Here is a 19,413-nt window from a genome sequence, read left to right on the forward strand (position 1 = left end):
TCTTCTGAAGATTAAAGCAAACTTATATGTATGAGTATTTCACTAACTTCTTCACCCAAGTTCTTCATTTAAGCCTGTGGATTCAATACATAGTACTGTCTAACATCAACCAGTCCATGTGTAGGAAAGCAGCTAGGAAACTTCAGCTATCTTTTTAACATTACAATATCTCCTTTTACTTCAACATAGCCTGTCACTTAAAATGCAAACATATTAACCTATAACATGTTATATGTTAATCCTGAAAAAGAAAGGAGAGAAAGTGATGTGGTCTCCTTTTGTAATTTTAAATATTAAAGTCTTTACAACCCAAGGATACATTTCTCTGGTCCACTAGGATCAATAATAAAAAAAAAATAAATATTTTTTTAAGGTATGCATTCTTTTCCATGAAAAGTTGCTTACTTTTGGGATCATTCCTTTATGGAATGATAACATTACTCAAACCCAGAAAACCACTGAGGCATTGTACAGAAGTGCCAGAGGTGAGTCAGCATCTTCATTTGTCTTTATTGCAGTGCAGAAAAAATAAATCTCAGATTCTTAGCTTTTGTATTTTTGTTTTCCTCAGACATAAGTGGATGAGAATACGATCTTAATATAGTTCCTGTAGGAATCTGGCAATACTTAAAACAGGCCAACTGAATTTGAAGTTGGCAAGAAATTTAATTTTCAGTACTTTTCAGGTCTACTTTAGATGTCCTGGCTGCTTTAACATATATGCCTGTGTTATGAGAAGCCTACATTTTTTTCCAGATGTCACCTAGAAAGCAAATTACCATAAAGTACCTGAAATGCAGATTTTTTCCGAGGTTCTTCCTCTTCTTTTTTCTCCTCTTCCTCTTCCTCTTCGCTATCCGTCTCAAACAAATAATAATTTCCACTTCTGACCACTAAGTGAAACAAAATATTTTCTTATTTTTCTGAAAAGTTCTATTCTTAACTGCCACAAGACCTATGAACAGCCAGCTAGTCATTTAAAAATTCATAACCAGGAGAGATGAAAACAGAGAAGCAAGAGATGAAAAAGTCTCAGGCAATTTATCTGATGTTAGTCTGCGATACTTTGGGCATTAATGAGAAATATACAAGAACTAAGGAAAATGTCACCATGAGAAGAAAGTGTAAAGAAAAAGCTTGATGTATATCAAGTTACTAGGTTATATTTTTGAGAAAAAAACCGGCAGTTAAGTCATAATTTTTTGGGAACTGATGGTTATTTGAGGGAGTAAAAAAAGCCCAGCAGGTAAGTAAATGAATTTACAGGAACAGTACCACTGGACAAAAAATAACAAACTTCTCTTTAAAATGCTGAGGCATCCTTTAAACTATGGAACTGGATGGTATTAGTTAACGCTTTCTTCAAACATTTAAGCTTTGATGAGGTAATGGAAAACCTTGGTTTGTTTAAAATAAATTACTTGGATTCTATTAACTTCATTGCAAATGAGTTTTAATTTTTTGCCCATGGATTCAGAAAGATTCTGAAACCTCAACACAGTAAAGATGCACAGTGAATCAGCTAGGCCTTATATCCTTGAACAGAAGCAATGTTTTTATTTCTCAGATGGTAACAGGCCTACATGAACAAACAAGGGAAACAAAAGAAATGAAAAATAAGGTAATGAGCAAGAGAAAAATCAAAATCACAGCATTATGTTCAGCAGTGAAAACTGGTAAATAATTTCCACATTTAAGCTGAAATATTTAAAGGAACAGTTCCTTAGATGAAACATCACACAATCCGGATATAGGGAGCAATACAAATTTATATTGAAAATTATATTTAACCCTCATTATAAGTTTCTGGGAAAGTAACAATTGCTTTAATTCAATCATACCTTGAATTCTCCACAGATCCCCTGTGCACAGATGACCACACATAACTACCGTGGAAACCTCAGGGTAAGCAGACTGAAATTTGCCAGAACTCTATTGGATCATAACTTCAGCATCTAAAACTCCCTCACAGAGGGAATTTTGTCCTCATGTGCCTAGCTATGACTTTTAACATCAATGAACTCCCTGCAGAGGGACAGAGAGTCCACTTCAGCAGTTCTGACTGCTGAACTGAGGGGAAAAGAAAGTTTTGATATTTATTGGATCAAGCAAATTAATTATTTGGTACAGGGCCTTCTAAGAATGCCCATCTAAAATGCATTAAAGAGACGACTGTCTTAAGAACACTAGTCTGCAGTTCTCTTTCATAAAAAAATATCTTGTAGTCAGCAACAGAAATTGTCCACACAGAAGATCAGCAGGATAAGGTCAGACATCCAGGGGAAACCTCTACTGCAGTGCAGTTCCTTAAAGGTTCAGAGTAGCACCCAGTCAGACTTGGAATGCCTGAGCTGGCAGAAAACAAATTTATAATGGTCTCCCTCCAGAATTTTTAGGTTGAAGTCTATCTGAGAGGACAGTACAATGTAGCAGTTGTCTCTTTTACAACTAAAGAGGGAGGTATGATTGAATAGCAATAATGCATTCTTGCAGACATTAAAATGGAATAAGAAGCGTGTTAGTCTCCTACAGGGACTGCTAAAGAGACCAGATTTTATTAGTAAGGTAATTTCTGGACAGACTGGACTTGGGGGACCTCTCTCCTACTGCAAAAAGTGACTTTCTCTACTGAGAAAAGGGACTTGCAGGCTTTCCTTGTGGGATGAGATGGAGGAGGCAGAAGGGGAGTCACACAGGAGAAATTAGAATAATCTTATCATTTGCTTCTGCTCAGAGGGAAAGCGCTACCCAGGACAGCTGTGAGCACCATCTTTTGCACTACATCAGGCACAACTCTGTGCCCCAGGAGAAGCTGAGGACCTCAAAGCATGTGGCCCTAACTACTGCTGATCTTTGTGGGGCTCCGTAAGTAATCCACAAACACAGGAGGAATCATACTTCCCAGCAAGGGAGAGTGTAAGTGGGCGTCAATGACGAAACCTGCACTTTTCCAACTGTCCTACTCAGACCCAAATTCATGACTGTGTTTTAATTCCTATGACATACAAAATGATGCATCTTTCTGTATAATAAAATTATAACAAGTGGTATGAAATAACAATAAAAATCAGAATTGGCATAAAACTTCAAACTTGAATGACTTCAATATATACAAATATACAGTCACAAACCCATTTACTGAGATGAACATCCACGTGTGGCAGAATGCTGCAGTTACGGCACAGTGTTTTGAAAAGGATGGATGGGGAATATAAGTCTATTTCCACTTTCTATGCCTGTAAACACCTACTGTCAGTGCCATGCTTCAGCAAGTGTGGATGCAAGCCACATGGCAGGCAACCACTGTTTGCAGGATCAGGGTCTGCGATGTTTCCCACAAGGTTTTGCATTATTGCAATAAATAATTTCAAGAATGCTCACTGTTTAAATACCAAAATGCAAGTTGTCACCTAAGAATATTAAATAATGAGGGTGAAATAAGTAAAAGCCAAAGTCAATGTCTCTCTTTGAGCGGTTCTTATTACAAAACCAGTGGTGAAAAACCAAGAGACCATATCCCATTCCTTCAAAATCACCATAGCCTGAAATTCTACAGTAAAAACTTGCAAATTATAGTGTTGAACTGTTTTGTCATTGTTGTTCTTAAGGAAACTACAGGGCAAAAGTTTATTTTCCTGAGACTTTTGAAAAGGGATAGGTCTCTCTAAAGTGGCAGTGTGCCCTTTAGGAAAATAAAAATAGAGGCACGGTTTACTTGTGACTTGATAGAATTAAGCATATGACATTCTGTTAAGTGCTGTTGGTAAATATATATGTTGGGAGTTATAAACAAATACACATAGGTAAATGAAGCACTATGTAGATGTATAAAAGTATCACTTGGAGTAATTCTTTTAAACTAAATGACCAGGCACAATATAGATATTCATATTTAACTCTGATCAGTGCTATACATTTGAGTATTTTTTAAAACTTCAGAGGTTATTAAATAGCTCATGTCTGATCTCCTTCAATAAAGACGCAATAGAAGAATGCCTGATTTGAGACTGCAGTTGGCTCAGTTTTCTTGCTTTACCCAATCCATAACATAGGGAAGAACTCTATTGCATGCCTGGACTGGGCTACAAACAAAATATCATAATGCAGAAATTATACATGATACAGTCTAATAATTTCTTGTGCTCAAGGCTGAAGATTTTTTTGCTTTCAGATAAACACAAAAAAATGGAAATAAAAAACAACTGGCATAAACAGTACATTAAAGTGTGATCAGAGATATTAATCTGAGCTCTACACATCCTAGTCCCAGGAATAGTCTTGATGCCTTAGTGTGGTACTCAGATTTCTACAGTTGACAGCAGAATGACTGATGAACCATAAAAAAGGATGTATGATGTGTGTATATGAAGAAGAAATGATGACTGATCATAGAATGCTTTGCCAAACCTGCAACTTCACATTTTAAAATATATTGTGCTTTGCGATAGGGGAGAATTGAGACTTTTGAGGCCAAAACAGATTCTTTTTTGGTACATGTTTATCTGATACGGTATTTTTCTAAGAATGCCCAAAGTATCATGAGCTAGCTACGCTTCCAACACAGAGAAGTTCAAAATATGATTAAACCGACTCCTTGAAGATTTGGAAGTAGAAATCATATGTTAAAAAAAACAAGCCTTCTATCAAGTCACAATCATAAAATCAGGCATAAAACAAACAGGTCATGGGAATGACTTCATTCTGGTCAAGGATATAAGGGTTAAATCCACATATTTGTAAGATGATTGAGAAAACCTACTGGAAGCATGATCAACCCAAGGCCGCCACCACAGCTTTTTTTTGCCCTTGGCTTTCTCTTTGTCTGCTTCTCCTAAAATAAAATATGTCCAAATATTAATTTTATAAAATCAGAAACATGTTTCTTACACTGATTAATAATTTTTAATTTCTCTCAAAAGAGCTAAAATTTTATGAGCACATCAGATGTCAGATCTACTGAATACATTCAATATTAAAATCGTTCAAAAGCATGAACGCTACCAGAAATATTCTGGTTTATGCAGCAGTTAAAACAGCATTACACTCTAAAAGAGCTAAAAAGTTCAGGCTTCTGTTTTAAAACATTCAGTCACAGTTGACTGTGATTTCGAGAAGAAAATATTTTCCCTCCTCTCAAATCCCCTTTACATTTCAGGCTCAAAAAATTTCAAACCCAGTAAGTGCTGATCCTAAGACCGTGCTAGAAATGTGGCACTAGATAGGTATTTTACCTATTCCTATGTTTTAAACAACATTTAAAAGTATACAAACATTTCAGTGACTGAAAAAACTCAAAGCATCCAGAAAATGTTGCTGGAAAAACGTGGATGCTACCTATGTGTAACACTGTGGTTTACAGATAAATGACTTTGTTCAGAACAAACCCCTGCTGCTATTCAGCGCTCTGCCAACTGCTAAAAGTAACCTCAAAGCAAACTACTTTCTCTAAATCTTCTTGCAGTACAAAATCCCAGAGATTTTTTTTGGCTGAATCAAGCTCCAAACTGATGCTTAGCTAACAACCTTGTTACACGCTGACAGTTTTGAAGAGCAACTTATCACTTGTCCAGCTATTAGGTCTATTAGGTCCTTAGCGCTCAACTGCAATTACAATACAACAACAGCTAAAGGTACCTTCATCATCTTCTTCAGAAACCTTTCGAATCTCCGGCCCTTCTGAGGACTCCTGGGTCATGCTTAGCATCCTCTCTTTACCCTTTTTGTATTTTTGCTGCCTGGCTTTGATGCGATCCATTCTAGCAAAAGGAAGAATCTTATTAGATTCACGTCTTCACCCTTTCTAACTCACTCTGAAAAACAAGTGTTAAACACATCCATACACACACACACACTTCAACATTTCTAAAGGAAATAACCATTCCACACCGTCACAAATCCTGCCCTTAAACATAAGGAGTCACATGGCTCAGAAGGGGCTGGCTGGAAGGCTCAAGCCTAGATGTTCACTCACCTTTCAGTGAGAGCTGGGTTGCCTGCTATCACATGACTGTTTCACCTACTCCCCCTCAACTATCCTATTATTTAAAAATAAAAGAATTGCTGTCAGGAGCTACAACACAGCAAACAAAGCTCTGAGAAAAAAGGACTTCTGCCTAATGCAGTGGTTTTCCTAAAACTTGTCACTCTAAACCAGGGATGTGGCTGTTTCTGCAGTATTTGTGCTACATCTTCACACCTTAAGCTCATTTGTCCCACATTATCTGGAAATACAGAAGACTGGTTTGGTTTTGTCCAGATGTAAGGAAGGCTTCAATTGTCCTTCTTTCAATCATGTTAAGTTAGCACAATCTGGTCTTTTAAAAGTTCTATGTTTTTGCAGTTTGAAAACCAGTAGCAATTATTATTGAAATCAAGAGGAGTAAGTTCTTTCAATACAACTGAATTACAAGTAAATGATTCACTAACTTCAGTGATAAAAATTCACTTAAATACATTTATTAATCTACCCGTTTCTAGGGAAGAACCATTTACTGGAGAAGGAAAAACTCCTTCATCTCAGCTAGTTGCTATTATTCAGTAGATAATTAGATTTCTTTCCCTATATCAATAATCTGCTGCTGAATTTATGCTATGTTAGTCTGGACAACACGGTTGTTCCTCCTGGACACGCTGACAATTCTCATCATCCTAACCAGCCTAAGCTGTATGAAGTACTGATGCACTACATTGAATCAAATAAAAGAAGCATCCTCTATTCTTAGTCAGACATCCTACAAATACAAACTAGCAACTTTTATAGAAATATAGATTAGCTTTGGCATTGCCTCAAGCAGTATCATCTCCTTGTTCTTTAACTCTGCAGAATTAACAGAAAAGTATTGTTTCCAGGACAGGCACATCCTGCCAAATGGGATAAGATTGATTCAAGCATAGAGCAGGGCCAGCAACAGCCCAATACATCCTCTGGTGGGAAACTCCAGGCATGCAGGTAGGGAGCACGGTCCCTGCAGCCTTCTAATGCTTCTTTAGTTATGCACATGTGGAAGAAGCAGTCTGGAGTGGGCTTTGACACCTATTTAGGAAGCAGTTAGGGCTCTTCATGCATGGTAGTGGAGCAGCTTTGAAATCATACTGGCTGCAGGCAAGAGAATGAGAAGTGGCTTACTGGCTGTATGAAGAGAAAGGATCTTCAGGCCAGTTAAGCTGAATGCAAATATCTTCAGTGAAGGTAAACATATATTTTGCACTCAAACACTAGAGGAGGAACCACCAACAAAACAGAAGAGCAATCATGCAGGAAATTTTACCAGGAATACAAATGTACAGAACAAAATCCTAATAACGATAAAGCCAATAAGAATATTGCCACCCATTGAAGCAGAGCCAGGATGTTACTCAGCTTCCTTAGCCCATTGTGATTTCAGGCTATTTTGGTGACTTTTCATTACAGCTTCCCTAACTAGGCCTTTTGCTGTTCTGATTTCTTGGTTTTTTAACCCAGTTCCTGTGTCTTAGTCTCGTATTTTCTAACCATCTAAGTCTGCCCTTTCAAGTGAGACAGGGTTAATGTGGCACTTCTGATCAGTAATCTGCCTACCTTTTTCATGAGTTTCATAGGGGACTTGCACTTTACTATCCTGCTCTTCAGAGAGATGGGGAAAGTCAAGAGAACAGCAGGGTAATTAGTGGAAGGAAAGAAACAGGAAATAAAGACTTCCCCCCCCCGCCCCCCCCCCTTTCATCTGGGTCACATGCATTCATACCACACAAAATAGGATAACCTGGAACTAAAACATGGGCTGGAACTCTTAACAGAAAGAAATGCAGCACAGCAGCACAGATATAGATCACCTCTTAAACAGGACACTGTATGGTTATGTTGGTATGATACTCAGGTGTGGAACAGTGAAAAGCTGATCTTTTTAACCAATCATAATCGGATTTCTAGAGTTTAGAAGAATCTTCAAAACAAGCAGGGGTGGTCACATCTCTTTATTTATAGGAAATATCTGTTTCCATTAGAATTTCAGGCTCACTGACGAGCAGGTCAGTACATGCCACTGATTCTTGGTTAACCTCAAACCTTTGGTCCTAGAAATGTAATTCTATGTTTAAATCAAAGTTTAGATTCTGCAGTATGTTGTCTTTTTGGAAAAGATGACTCTAAACCTACATAATATTGGCATATCTAAGATCTCTGAATGCCCAGAAAAAAATTTTGTAATAGGAAAATCATACTTCAAAACCTAATCAGCTTTTCTATAAAAGAAGGTTCTAGAAAAATACCAACAATCAGTGAAATATATACATATGTATGTGTGTATATATATATATAAAAGAATACATTAAATACATACTGTCTTTTCAGTTGATCCATTGATTTTTTTTCCTCTTCAATTCTTGCCTTTACAGCCTTGACAATCGTGGCCTGGAAAAGTTCAGCACCCCTACAGCAGAAATGTGGCAAAATAAAAGAAAAAAGGAGAGGAAACATTAAATGACTCTAAGTTTCCCTTACATCAGTCAATCACAGAGAACTCTTATGTTCTCTCTGTACATGACCTCATCTACATCAAAGAAAACTAATCCAAGACCTGAAAGAAATAATCAGTTATTCCAGAATACTAGTATCTTTACAGTCAAACATTTCAAGATCTGGGGCCAAACACTGTGATCCCTGCTCAGCCTGTAAGCTCCTCTAGCAAGCTGCTCAACGAATTAAGCTTCCAGTCCTCAAGAACACAGAGAATGGGTAGGTTCAAGGCTAAGGTATGAGTTCTTGCACACCTCCAGGATTTGGTTTTTATAGTCACTTCTGCATTATAATCACCTTGTCCCCCTGGAAGTTGTGAGCAAATTCCAACTTTATCCAGGGCCATGATGAGCATAGATTCAGCTGCACTTTTAACCTCTGAACACTACAGTGCTTCTAATCTGATGACACAAATCCTTAGGCAAGTTCCTGGTGTGCCACAAGAATATGGCTGCTAACTACATTTCGTTAGAAATGTAATCAACTCGTTGATTTGGATGTCCAGATCATGTCTTGGCCATTCTTCATCATTCACTCATTAGCTTCTGAAGACTCTCAAAGAGCCTCAAAGTCTCTCTCAAAGTTTTAGATTTAAAGCCTTTCTTCTGTCAGAAATTCAGTAAGAACAGCTATAGTTTTAGAGGTCTACTTCTAGCTAATTTTTCAACCATATTTTCTGCAAGATTAATGATTCTTCCATGTAACATGCAGGATAACCACAACTACATTTTTTCAAAGGAATACAAACAAGACTGGCAGTAATTATTATCCCTAAGTATGGTAAAGTACAAAGAAGGAGATGTTCTCCTTAGCAACTTGATCACTCCTAAATTCTTATGGACTATCGAAAACTGTCATTGGATCCTCATCGCTATTGTCTGAATCACAGTTTAATCTTATTTAGGTAAGGAATTTGTATTTCACAATATTAACTTTAACTAGAAGGCAGACTCAGACCATGCTGTCTGAATCCAAACTTGACCTTCTTTCATTGTCTATGTCCATTGTCCACTATCCAATTCAAGCTTGGATTTTAGCAAGGCAAGCAGCTAACTAAAAAAATAATTATATCACTGCATTTGTATTACCCTCTTTTCTGTAGTTCTTGGCACTTTTCTGGTCATTCGTACATTTATCTTTACAAAGCTCCTGCCATAAGCCAGTGTGTCTCCACTTCTGCTGCTAGAGAACTCAAGCCTGGGTAGGTTCAGTAACTTACTAAAAGACACAAAGCTGGAAGTAGGAACCAAGCATGTTTCTTTCAACCCAGCCCAGTGTCATTTACATGAGACTGCTCTTTCCTTCTGGATGCAAACGTTCCAATTTAGGAGGCATTTCGAGACTCATGATTTTACTTTCTGCTATTTTCACTGAACACAGGGTACAAAAAAGGCTACAAAAAGGCGGTATCCAGCAAAATTGGGCATCAGCAGACAAATTTACCCCAGAGCAAAAGTCTGAGACAGGCAATATGGATGGACGCATAGATCTTTTGGTAGCCCTGTTTAGAGTGGTGAATATTGTTCAGTATGAACAGTTAAACATGTCCCCTTTTTAAAATGATCCCTGGAGGAGTAAGAACAGGAAGGTAAAAAATACCTCCTTTCAGGACATCCAAGCCTAATTTTGCCCTCAACAGATAGAAATCAATGTACATATGGGGTTTTTTTTTGAAGAAAAAAAGCTACAATACAATTAATTCTATATTGACAAAAGTAATTCCTTAGAAATCTTACTGAAATTAAGATCTGCCTTCTTATTAAAAAACAGAAGAATGGTTGTGATAGTGATACTGGTGGGAAAGTATAAGTAACAGGCCCAAAGAGGGTGATACTTCCTAACCACACCTAGTCATTGCTCAGTGATGTGACACTTCCCAAGGGAGACATTCTTATTGTCTTTCTAAGCCAGATGTGATAACTTTCCTCTATTTTTCTTCATGTGGCATTTTTGAAGTTGTGATTTCTAAGGCCCATTGTCTCAAACGGGCTCTGATAGCAGAGTGTTTTCTTTCCAAGGCTTAAAAACTCTGGCATTTGCTCTCATACATATTGATGTTGAGAGAATGCTGCAACACACATCAACTTTCATGCTTTTAATAAGGGCTACGAGAGCAGCAGATGGTGTTTGGTAGGAAAGATGCTTTAATTTCTACCAGTTTCTCAATTAATTTGTTTTCTCATTTGTGCTTAGTCAGAGTTGGGTTTGCAATTATGAATTTAGCAGGGATTGTTTAAAACAATGTTAAAGTACTCTTTTAGTACTGCCTATCATAAATAAGCATGTACTGTACCTATGAGAGAATTGAGCTGCTTCATTTAATTTTTTAAAACTTTATGTTACCTTGATGCTAGGATCTGAGAAGCTTTTATATCTGCAACCACATGTAGGAAGTAGTAACTCATGAAGACTCTTCTTTGCAGCAGCAGGAAAGCAAAACATATACTGTCCCAAATGATTCCTGCTTCTCCACTGGGCAGTTTACAATCTAGGTTGTTGGTTGCTGGAAAAAGACACCATCAGCATAAGAACTGTTGTATTAAGTATTCTTTTATAATGTTTATTCAATAAAATAATCTTATCCTTTAAAATTATTTGAATTGAGGTGCTTTAATTAGATATTTCTTTAGAAAACTGACATGCATTTCCAATTGAAGTACATCATATTTTCTTTTACACAAAACTGGAAAGCTTCCAATGATGTGATATCCCATGAAAACTGAGAATTCACCAAAACTGAACCACTTGCAAACAAATTCACCCTGTCCTAGGAAGTACTTGAAAACAAGGAGTGGAGAAAAAGTAATTTTTGTTAGCCTGAAATATTTGATTTTCTAAAATGGTATGTTTCTTTTTTTTTTTTTTTTTCTTCATTTCAAAGCAACTTTTTGTCTCATTTTTCTATTAAAAACACTAACAACATGAGAAAGAAGTGTGGGGTTTTTTGGTCAAAATAATTTTTTCACTGCCACCACCTAATATTTTCATTTTTCCTCTCCATAACTCAGTCCAGTGTTTTTTTCCATTGCACAAGAGAAAAAATATTTGAAACAACAAAATTGCTTCCTTTAGGGTAGGAGGAGACAGGCAGAGGAAATCCCATTCCTCCTACCTCTAGATTTTGGCTCGGGCTATATCTTTCTTTCATTTTTTTCTTCTCTAAAAGACAGTTCTCTCAGGGATATTAAAAAAATTTAAACTGGGTTTTGTGGAGCTAAACCATAAACTAAATGGTCTATGCTGCTCTACAGAAGGGAGTAGAAGTACTCAAGGGACAGACTCTGGCTTGAAGCTGGCTTTACAATCAAGCAAGCCAGTCTAATAGATCTGGAAGGTCAAGCTCCAAGAGCTTCAAAGCCTGCTGTGTCCATCCCCTGGGGAGTAAGAAACCTGTTTCTAAGTTTCTGTTGCCGCTCAAAAATTTTTGGATAATACGAGAACTACAGGACACCATTTATCTCATGAATTTGCATCTTCATACTTCCTTTCTTTCCCCTTACTCCCCACTTACCTATTAGGATCAGACACAAAGGCAGGAATTTAGAACTTTGCTGCATACTCAGTAGGATGAAACAGTACTTTAAATTCAGCAAAAAACCACTGAAAATAGTCAGGTGTTTTCAAACTGTCAATCCAGGGTGTCAGGGCAAAGTGGAGCCAAATTAATAGCTGACTGAGAGGTGAAGTGTCTTGCTCCCCAAACTTCATTCCTCCCTTCTCTCACTTTCATCCACATACACTATTCACTCCCTCCCTTTTATCATCACAAACACGAGAATAATTGTAAAACAAAAATTGCCTAAACTCACTATGCATGCAAAAAATTAGCACTTTTGTCCTGGCTTAACCGCTTGTCATTTCAGTGAGCTGAACTGGTTTACCCTTTGAGCAACTGAACATAAGACCTGGCACACAGGGAGGAGTGGGAGTATGCAGCTGGGAAAAGGTGCCCTCTCCTTAAAGTGATGGTGAGATGACATTCTAGCTCAAGTCGTACAGTGGAAGCATACCCTCAAGTATCACATCACCTGCACATACAGGGAAACTGTTTTAAGTTCCAGTATCACCAAATTGTTGGTGTGGGTATGTGTGTGGGGTGTTGATAGTTTTCTCTGTATATATGTATCTATCTATCTTTTGGTTCTGTGAAATATTTTCAATATTCTATGTTGCTAGTCAATATAGGACCAAGTGGTATTAACTGAACTTGCAGGTACGATTTTTTCACAAGGTAATATGTCAGGTACTTAAATACAGTAAAATATTTTGAAGGTGCTTCTTCATTTATAGAAAATTATGAAGAAAAATGAGCTATACTTACGAATACGGTAGCCTTTAACTGTACAAGCCAGGCTAAATGCCTGAATCAACCAGCAACTGTTCTTAATTAATGATTCAATGTAGCCACATGCTCCTATCTGGAAAGTAAAAGAACAATTTCATATAACAAGACGTACCAGAAATAAAGCTAAGAAAAGTTGTACCTCTTTACATTACATGGGAATATTGTGACTACCCTTGGCTATTATATCCCATTATTAAAACAGACATTAGAAGAAAGAATGCCTTAACCGGCAAAACACATCACTTTTAGATCGCAAGGATTTGTTCTTTTGATTATCAGCGAGATAGAAGGTATGTGGGTTTTGTTTGTGTTTTTGTAGAGAAAGTGATACATCTGGCACATGTTGTAATGTGACAGCTAAGCAACTTTTATAAATGACTGACTCAATCTTGCAAACATACATGGACAAGCTTAACACACGCATAGCTCCACTGAATTCCCAAGCATAAAATGAAGCACATATGTAAGCATTTAGAACATTTGCAAATTCAAACCACCCATAAATCAATTTTATTTCAGTACAGTGACTTATATAAATGTAAAAAGAAAAATGTCTGCTCTTTTCAGTCCAGCACTAAAAATGTTCAAAGCTAAAAAGCATTTGCCAGATATAAATCTAAATTTATCTTTCAGAAAGATTTAAATTACTGGCTTGTCTCAATCACCTACCAGTGCCACTACAAGAATCTGCTCTAAAGAGTTAATTAATGTAAAAAAAACTTCAATATTTTGCAGAAGAATTTGACATTTAATTATCAAACATATCTATTTTCACCTGAATTTCACACTGCTTCTAAAGGAAACAGAAATGCAGTTTGTAATTTTGTAGTTAACCTCACATTACATCACACAGCAACTGCATCTAGTAGTAGGTTTGAAAATGCTAGTTTTAAACAAAAGTTTTAATTAAATGTGCACTATTTATCAATGTTATGACTAATCTTGCACTTCTTACTCACTTCCCACTCTACTGAGATTTTCGCAAGACTTCTAAGGAGATACTTTACTAGGAAAAGAAACCAGAACCTGGCCCTTTGAAAATAGCTTGTGAGCTTTTACAGAGCCCAACTGAATACATGGGTGCACATTTTCCTACAATGTATATGCATTACCATTCCCTGGATATTCACTTGCAGTTTCTGAATTAAAATGCGGCCTGCTTTGTGCCTGCAGAAGGCTGTGGTCCTGAAAAAGGATTTTTAGTGACCACTCAATGCACTGTGCACCACTTCCAATGAAACCAAAGTGCTGAGGGCAGAGGAAAGACAGCGGCTACTTACTGAGAGGATGTTCTTCATTGTGATCACGAAGACATTGTACGCAATCAGCCAGTCCCAGTAACGCAGAATGCTCCTGATGGGCTTCAGCAACAGATCTCCACCAAAGAGAAGAAAATAAAAGCAAGCTACCAAGTAGCCCATACAGAATATGCTGATCCTCGTGGTTCCCGTTATGAAGATTATAGTAAGCACAAACCAGAAGAGGTAGCTAAATATTATCACCTTATACATGTCTAAGTAGGACCTGGAAGTAAAAGAAGGAGAAAAAGTTACCATTTTCTGAGGGCAATGCTATCTTTCCTCTTTCTGCACTACTGGGTGACACTTGTGCCTAAGGTCTTCTGAGCATTCTCATTCCACTTCAGCATTCGCACACCTGCTCAAGAGTAACACCATGATCAGCGGGTCTAGCTCATTCATGGGTCTCCCTGGCTCATATACTCCATAGCCCCATCCAGCCTGGCCTTGAACACTTCCAGGGATGGGGCATCCACAGCTTCTCTGGGCAACCTGGCCCAGTGTCTCGCCACCCTCACAGTAAAGAATGTCTTCCTAATATCTACTCTAAATTACCCCCTTTCAGTTTAAAACCATTCCCCCTTGTCCTATCGCTACATGCCCTTGTAAGAAGTCCCTCTCCAGGTTTCTTGTAGGCCCCCTTCAGGTACTGGAAGGCCGCTATAAGGTCTCCCCAGAGCCTTCTCTTCTCTAGGCTGAAGAAGTCCAACTCCCTCAGCCTGTTTTCATAGGAGAGGTGCTCCAGACCTCAACAACCTGGTCTAGTGGAAGGTGTCCCTGCCCATGGCAGGTGGGCTGAAACTAGATGATCTTTAAGGTCCCTTCCAAACCAAACTTTTCTATGATTTTATGACAAGCATCTTGCTACACCCGGTTAGGGCACTTTGCATCATGCAGGATCAAGCCTTGTATCATGAAAGGGGCGAAAACATGTTCTCACCAAACTTCAGGATAGAGCGATATTATCTGGCAATGCTACATACACAATTTAAACGCTATCTGAGATCATCTTCTAAAGAAGTCTGAGCGGTATTATAGCAAATCTCTCTTATGAAGCCAGCTACAGCACTCCACTGCAAACAATTCTGTATTTATTGATGACTATGGGGACATTCAGTCAGGTTAAAAGCCTAGTTTTCAAAGACAGCTGCTAAAAATATCTTTCTCCAATGGAGATCAACTGTTAAAGTTTTGAGGGGTAAAAGGCTTCAACAGAATACAAATGTGATAGAATTTACTGAAACATTTGACAGGAAGCTACGAGACAGAGCTATCTGAAATCAGCCTTGGCCTACAGTGGGAAAGGGTGAGAAACGATTTGGTATTTTCAGATTCCTTAAAACCTTGACTTACTATTGACTCAGGGAGCTTTCAAATAAGAATATCTGCCAAAGGCAATACTGAATACTACATATAGCTAAACACTGCAAAACCAACTAATTCTTAGTTTCCTCCCATTTAGTGTTTTGATTCCAGATGTAACTGTGTTTTCAGGGTCTGTTCACCCAGGCTGCGAAACTAGATTTGTCAGGAAACCAGGCAGGGATACAGCACTATAGGAGTACACACTTACCTAAGCCAAAACATGTAAGGAGTAAATGAACTAAACGCACTGTACGAGGCCACATTAAAAGGCCCCTGCTGCTTGATGTTCTCAGGCTCAGAACTTTCTAGGAGTATGTATTTATAGTCCTACATTTATAGGCCTGTATTACACATTTCACTTGCCGAAGCCAACCAGAGAGGCATTTAATGAAAGTAAAGAGAAAACTCCTTTATGTTTACTTCCCACAGACATTAAAGAAATTTATGGACTACTGCCTGTGAAATCTAAAAATGTAATGACTTTAGAGATGCTACTGGGTTTTGGGTGATGAAACATTAACAAAGAATCAATATACAATGGAAAATAAAGAAGTAGGAGACATTGGCTGAACAGGTCTTCACTAACTTGATATTCCCTGGAAACGATGGTCTCACTGTTTCTCCAGAAAAAAAAAACAAAACTCAAACATAATATTTAGTGTTCCTTTAATAATAACTATTGATGTGTTGGATGGCTAGGAAGAGATCACCTTCCTGACACTGCTCTAACAATTGCAATATTTAAAACCACTTGTCCTCTGCTATCAACAAAATGCATCAGCATCTTTTGAGAAAAACCCAGAATAGAATTGAATTGATCAAAACCCAGCAATATCTTAATAGTCATCAATAAAAATGGACTCTGACTCTTAAAGACAACTGGAACTAGCTGGATCTGAACTTTCCTGCATAGGTGCATGGCACTTGGTGGAGTCACAGTCCAACAGCAGATATCACTCTCAGATTAAAACTTCCAGAAATTAGAGAGAATATGAAAAGGAAGAGAATAATTTAGCTATTTTTCACTATGTTAACTATTTGCTACATTTTAGCAGTCGTTTAAAATATTAAATACATCTGTTCTTCTCATTTTCAAAATAGACATTAAATTTAATAGCACTGGACATCTCCAAATGAACAACAAAACAGGATGTAAAGAAAAACTTCTCAAAAGGCAGGAGGCAATACAAAATTTTTTAAGTGACAATGTAGTTCTTAGAGATTAAAATAATTCTGATTTTTATAAATATGCAACTAAAAGCAAGCCCAACCATAAAAATGGCTCCCAAGAACTCATCTTGGAGTGGACATGTTACAAAATGGTGTTTGAACAGTAATCCAGGGCACAGCTAATCAATGAATACGACCAACCATTCCAGGTACCTTTGTGCTGGCCCAACAATAATGCCACATTGAACACGATGGACAGAACTATACTTGATTAGTTTCAAGTAGATAAAAAGATTTCTGAAATCACACTTCTTTCAGTTGCGGTATGCCAAAAATCCCTGTTACAGCGTGGAGTCATGCATCTGCCCAGTTTTCATTTTTTATAATGATATAGGTAGGTTAAGTGCTGTGAGAGCAGGAATGAAGATGTGTCTTGGTGGAGGACTTCCCTATGTATTGCCTCTCAAATCACTTGACACATTCTCAGACGCAAATCTTTAAATTCTGCCCCAAATCCCAGAAAGTTACGAAGTGAGGAGTTTAAGTTCCTTGCTCTGGAGATTATAATGCAAAGTGGGAGGCTGATGCACAGACATCTCAACAGCTAAAAAGACACTACACAAACCCAGAAGGGTGCTTACCCTCTGTTTGAAAACTTCTTCACAGACAGAAAAAAATGCTTAGTCTTGAATAGCATATACTGTAATTTCACGCTTTCACTGAAGACCACATAGATCATTAGTTTAATGCCACATAAACCTTCCAAACCTCATCTTCTGAGTGCTCTTTACATCTACATCCAGTCACAGAGAAGAGAGGCTAAATGTGTAATCTGACAATACACCTAGGAAATCTGAGCAGATGCTTCCTAAGGGGAAATCCCCTCAGCTCTGCATTCCAGCCCCTTCTTTGGCTTTGGTTCTTTGAACTGGTTTCAAGAAGCAAATTTGCAAAAGCTTATATAACTGGGTGGAGGACAGAAGAAAGAAATACTTTTCTGTCCATTCAGCCTATGAGCCAGCTCACTGCTGGTGTGATACAGGTGGGAGCATGTAGCTGGAGGTCAGGAATACAGCCACACATCTGAGGAAGACTAGCCACTACGCCAGTGTACCAAGAGCATCAAACTATGGCTGTCAGTAGTAAAATAACCTCTGAATTAGAAACTATCCAGAAGAAACCTGAAAGATTAATGAAAAGTAAAAAAATGTTGATTTGCCAACTGTGTCATTAGCAGAACCCACTGATACAACTCTGGATAACATTTTGGAAAAAATTACTTTATCTCTGCTCAAAACCAAGGAAAACAAAGCCTGAAGTTCATTCCACCCATCCATAAAAGCTACTGTGACCTCACATGGCTCTCCCATCAAATACTCTGCTTTCATTTACTAAAGCTTTATTAGTCTTATCATGATTGCGTCGATATTTTATTTCCACAGGAATTAATTTTTAACCGTAATACCATCCAGCCTGTTGCAAAAGGATTGCTTTATGTGTAGTTGTTTTCCCAGCGAGCTCAACGCTGTGTTTGGCTGTGGCCAGTCTATTGCCCAGACCTCTGCCTGCAGCACCAAGAGGTGCTGATGCTGCAGCCAACAGCCCCTTTGAGGAAAGATGTTTGTCCTCAGACAGCACTTTGAAGTTTCAGGAAAAACACACTTCTGCTTACACACTGGTGAGGAGCCTATTGTGCTGTTGCACAGACCAGTATAGCTCAATGTTTCTTCATGCTGGAGGGGCTGCCGTTATGTAGCCTCATTGCCTTCCCTTATCAGCCACCTGCTTTGCTTTGAGTGTGGCTACACACCCCCATATAACACCAAGGCTCTTCCCACAGCGCTCTTCTGGTGACTACCCTCTCCCTCTCCTCCAGCCATATTATCCCTATATATATTCGTTCTGTAAGCTACCCCTACTACCCAGATTTCTTCTTTCTTTCCTGTCTTCCCTGTCTCCTATCCCTTACATTTTTAGCAGCCTGTGTGACCTCTAATCCTAACATTGCTAATTTCTCATCAAACATCCACCCCCAAAGCCTTTCCCTGTAGCTCCATTTCAGCTTTCAGAAAGCAGTTTCATTGATTTTCCCTTTGCCAATTAGTGACATCAAACATTCTGAAAATTTGCTCTCTTATTTCAATGGACGTCTTCACATTTAGTGTTGTGGATCCTATAGGTCTCAGTCCCCACTATTTTTGTCAAGCCTTCTCTCAGGACTGATACCCTCTCACTCTTACCAGTGAGGTTTTTTCTTCATGCTTCCATCTGCTTTAAACATTCCCAAATCCACAGCTGTGTTATTTGTTGGGGTTCATTTTATTAGCGACATAATGTTTATCTGCTTCATACAAAAAATATGACAGGAAGCCTGTAATGATGATTTGCAGATCCTCTCTCACTAACCTAAGTTAGAAGAAGTGTAGTTCCAAGAAAGGCATTACAGCTGCCTTTGAAAGACTTCATCTGACTCACCTGGTAATGGTTCCCAGGATTCAGGTATTAAAGGGGACAGTTCAATGACTGGTTGTTAACATTGTTTCTGCTCTTAAGAGGAAAAAAGTAGATTACAATCCCCCCTTTTTTTTTTTCCTGCCAGTGTCTAGAAGAACGTCTGCAAACTGCTTGGGAACTGAAATGAGAATTTTCCAGCATTAGAGACTGTGGGAAAGGATTATCCTCAGTGAAGTCACATTAAATCCTGTTTCATTTTAAAAGCTCCAACTTCTATTCTTCATTTT

At 38.1% G+C, this 19,413-nt stretch overlaps 1 protein-coding gene across 15 annotated transcripts in view; it reads right to left on the reverse strand.

The window, feature by feature from the left end:
- Positions 1 to 19,413, reverse strand: part of PIEZO2 (piezo type mechanosensitive ion channel component 2) — a 314,952-nt gene that overhangs the window by 45,889 nt on the left and 249,650 nt on the right. For 14 of the 15 annotated variants that reach the window (XM_055799791.1, XM_055799795.1, XM_055799802.1 and 11 more), the window contains 7 exons: positions 14,120 to 14,363; positions 12,816 to 12,912; positions 10,838 to 10,997; positions 8,319 to 8,408; positions 5,635 to 5,756; positions 4,760 to 4,831; positions 790 to 893 (listed from right to left, as the gene is read on the reverse strand). In XM_055799791.1, the coding sequence (XP_055655766.1) occupies positions 790 to 893; positions 4,760 to 4,831; positions 5,635 to 5,756; positions 8,319 to 8,408; positions 10,838 to 10,997; positions 12,816 to 12,912; positions 14,120 to 14,363 (889 nt within the window). The remainder of the gene's footprint in view (positions 1 to 789; positions 894 to 4,759; positions 4,832 to 5,634; positions 5,757 to 8,318; positions 8,409 to 10,837; positions 10,998 to 12,815; positions 12,913 to 14,119; positions 14,364 to 19,413) is intronic. The other variant, XM_055799796.1, reaches the window with a different exon arrangement.

Source organism: Falco peregrinus, chromosome 3, assembly GCF_023634155.1.
Source record: "Falco peregrinus isolate bFalPer1 chromosome 3, bFalPer1.pri, whole genome shotgun sequence".
NCBI lineage: Eukaryota > Metazoa > Chordata > Aves > Falconiformes > Falconidae > Falco > Falco peregrinus.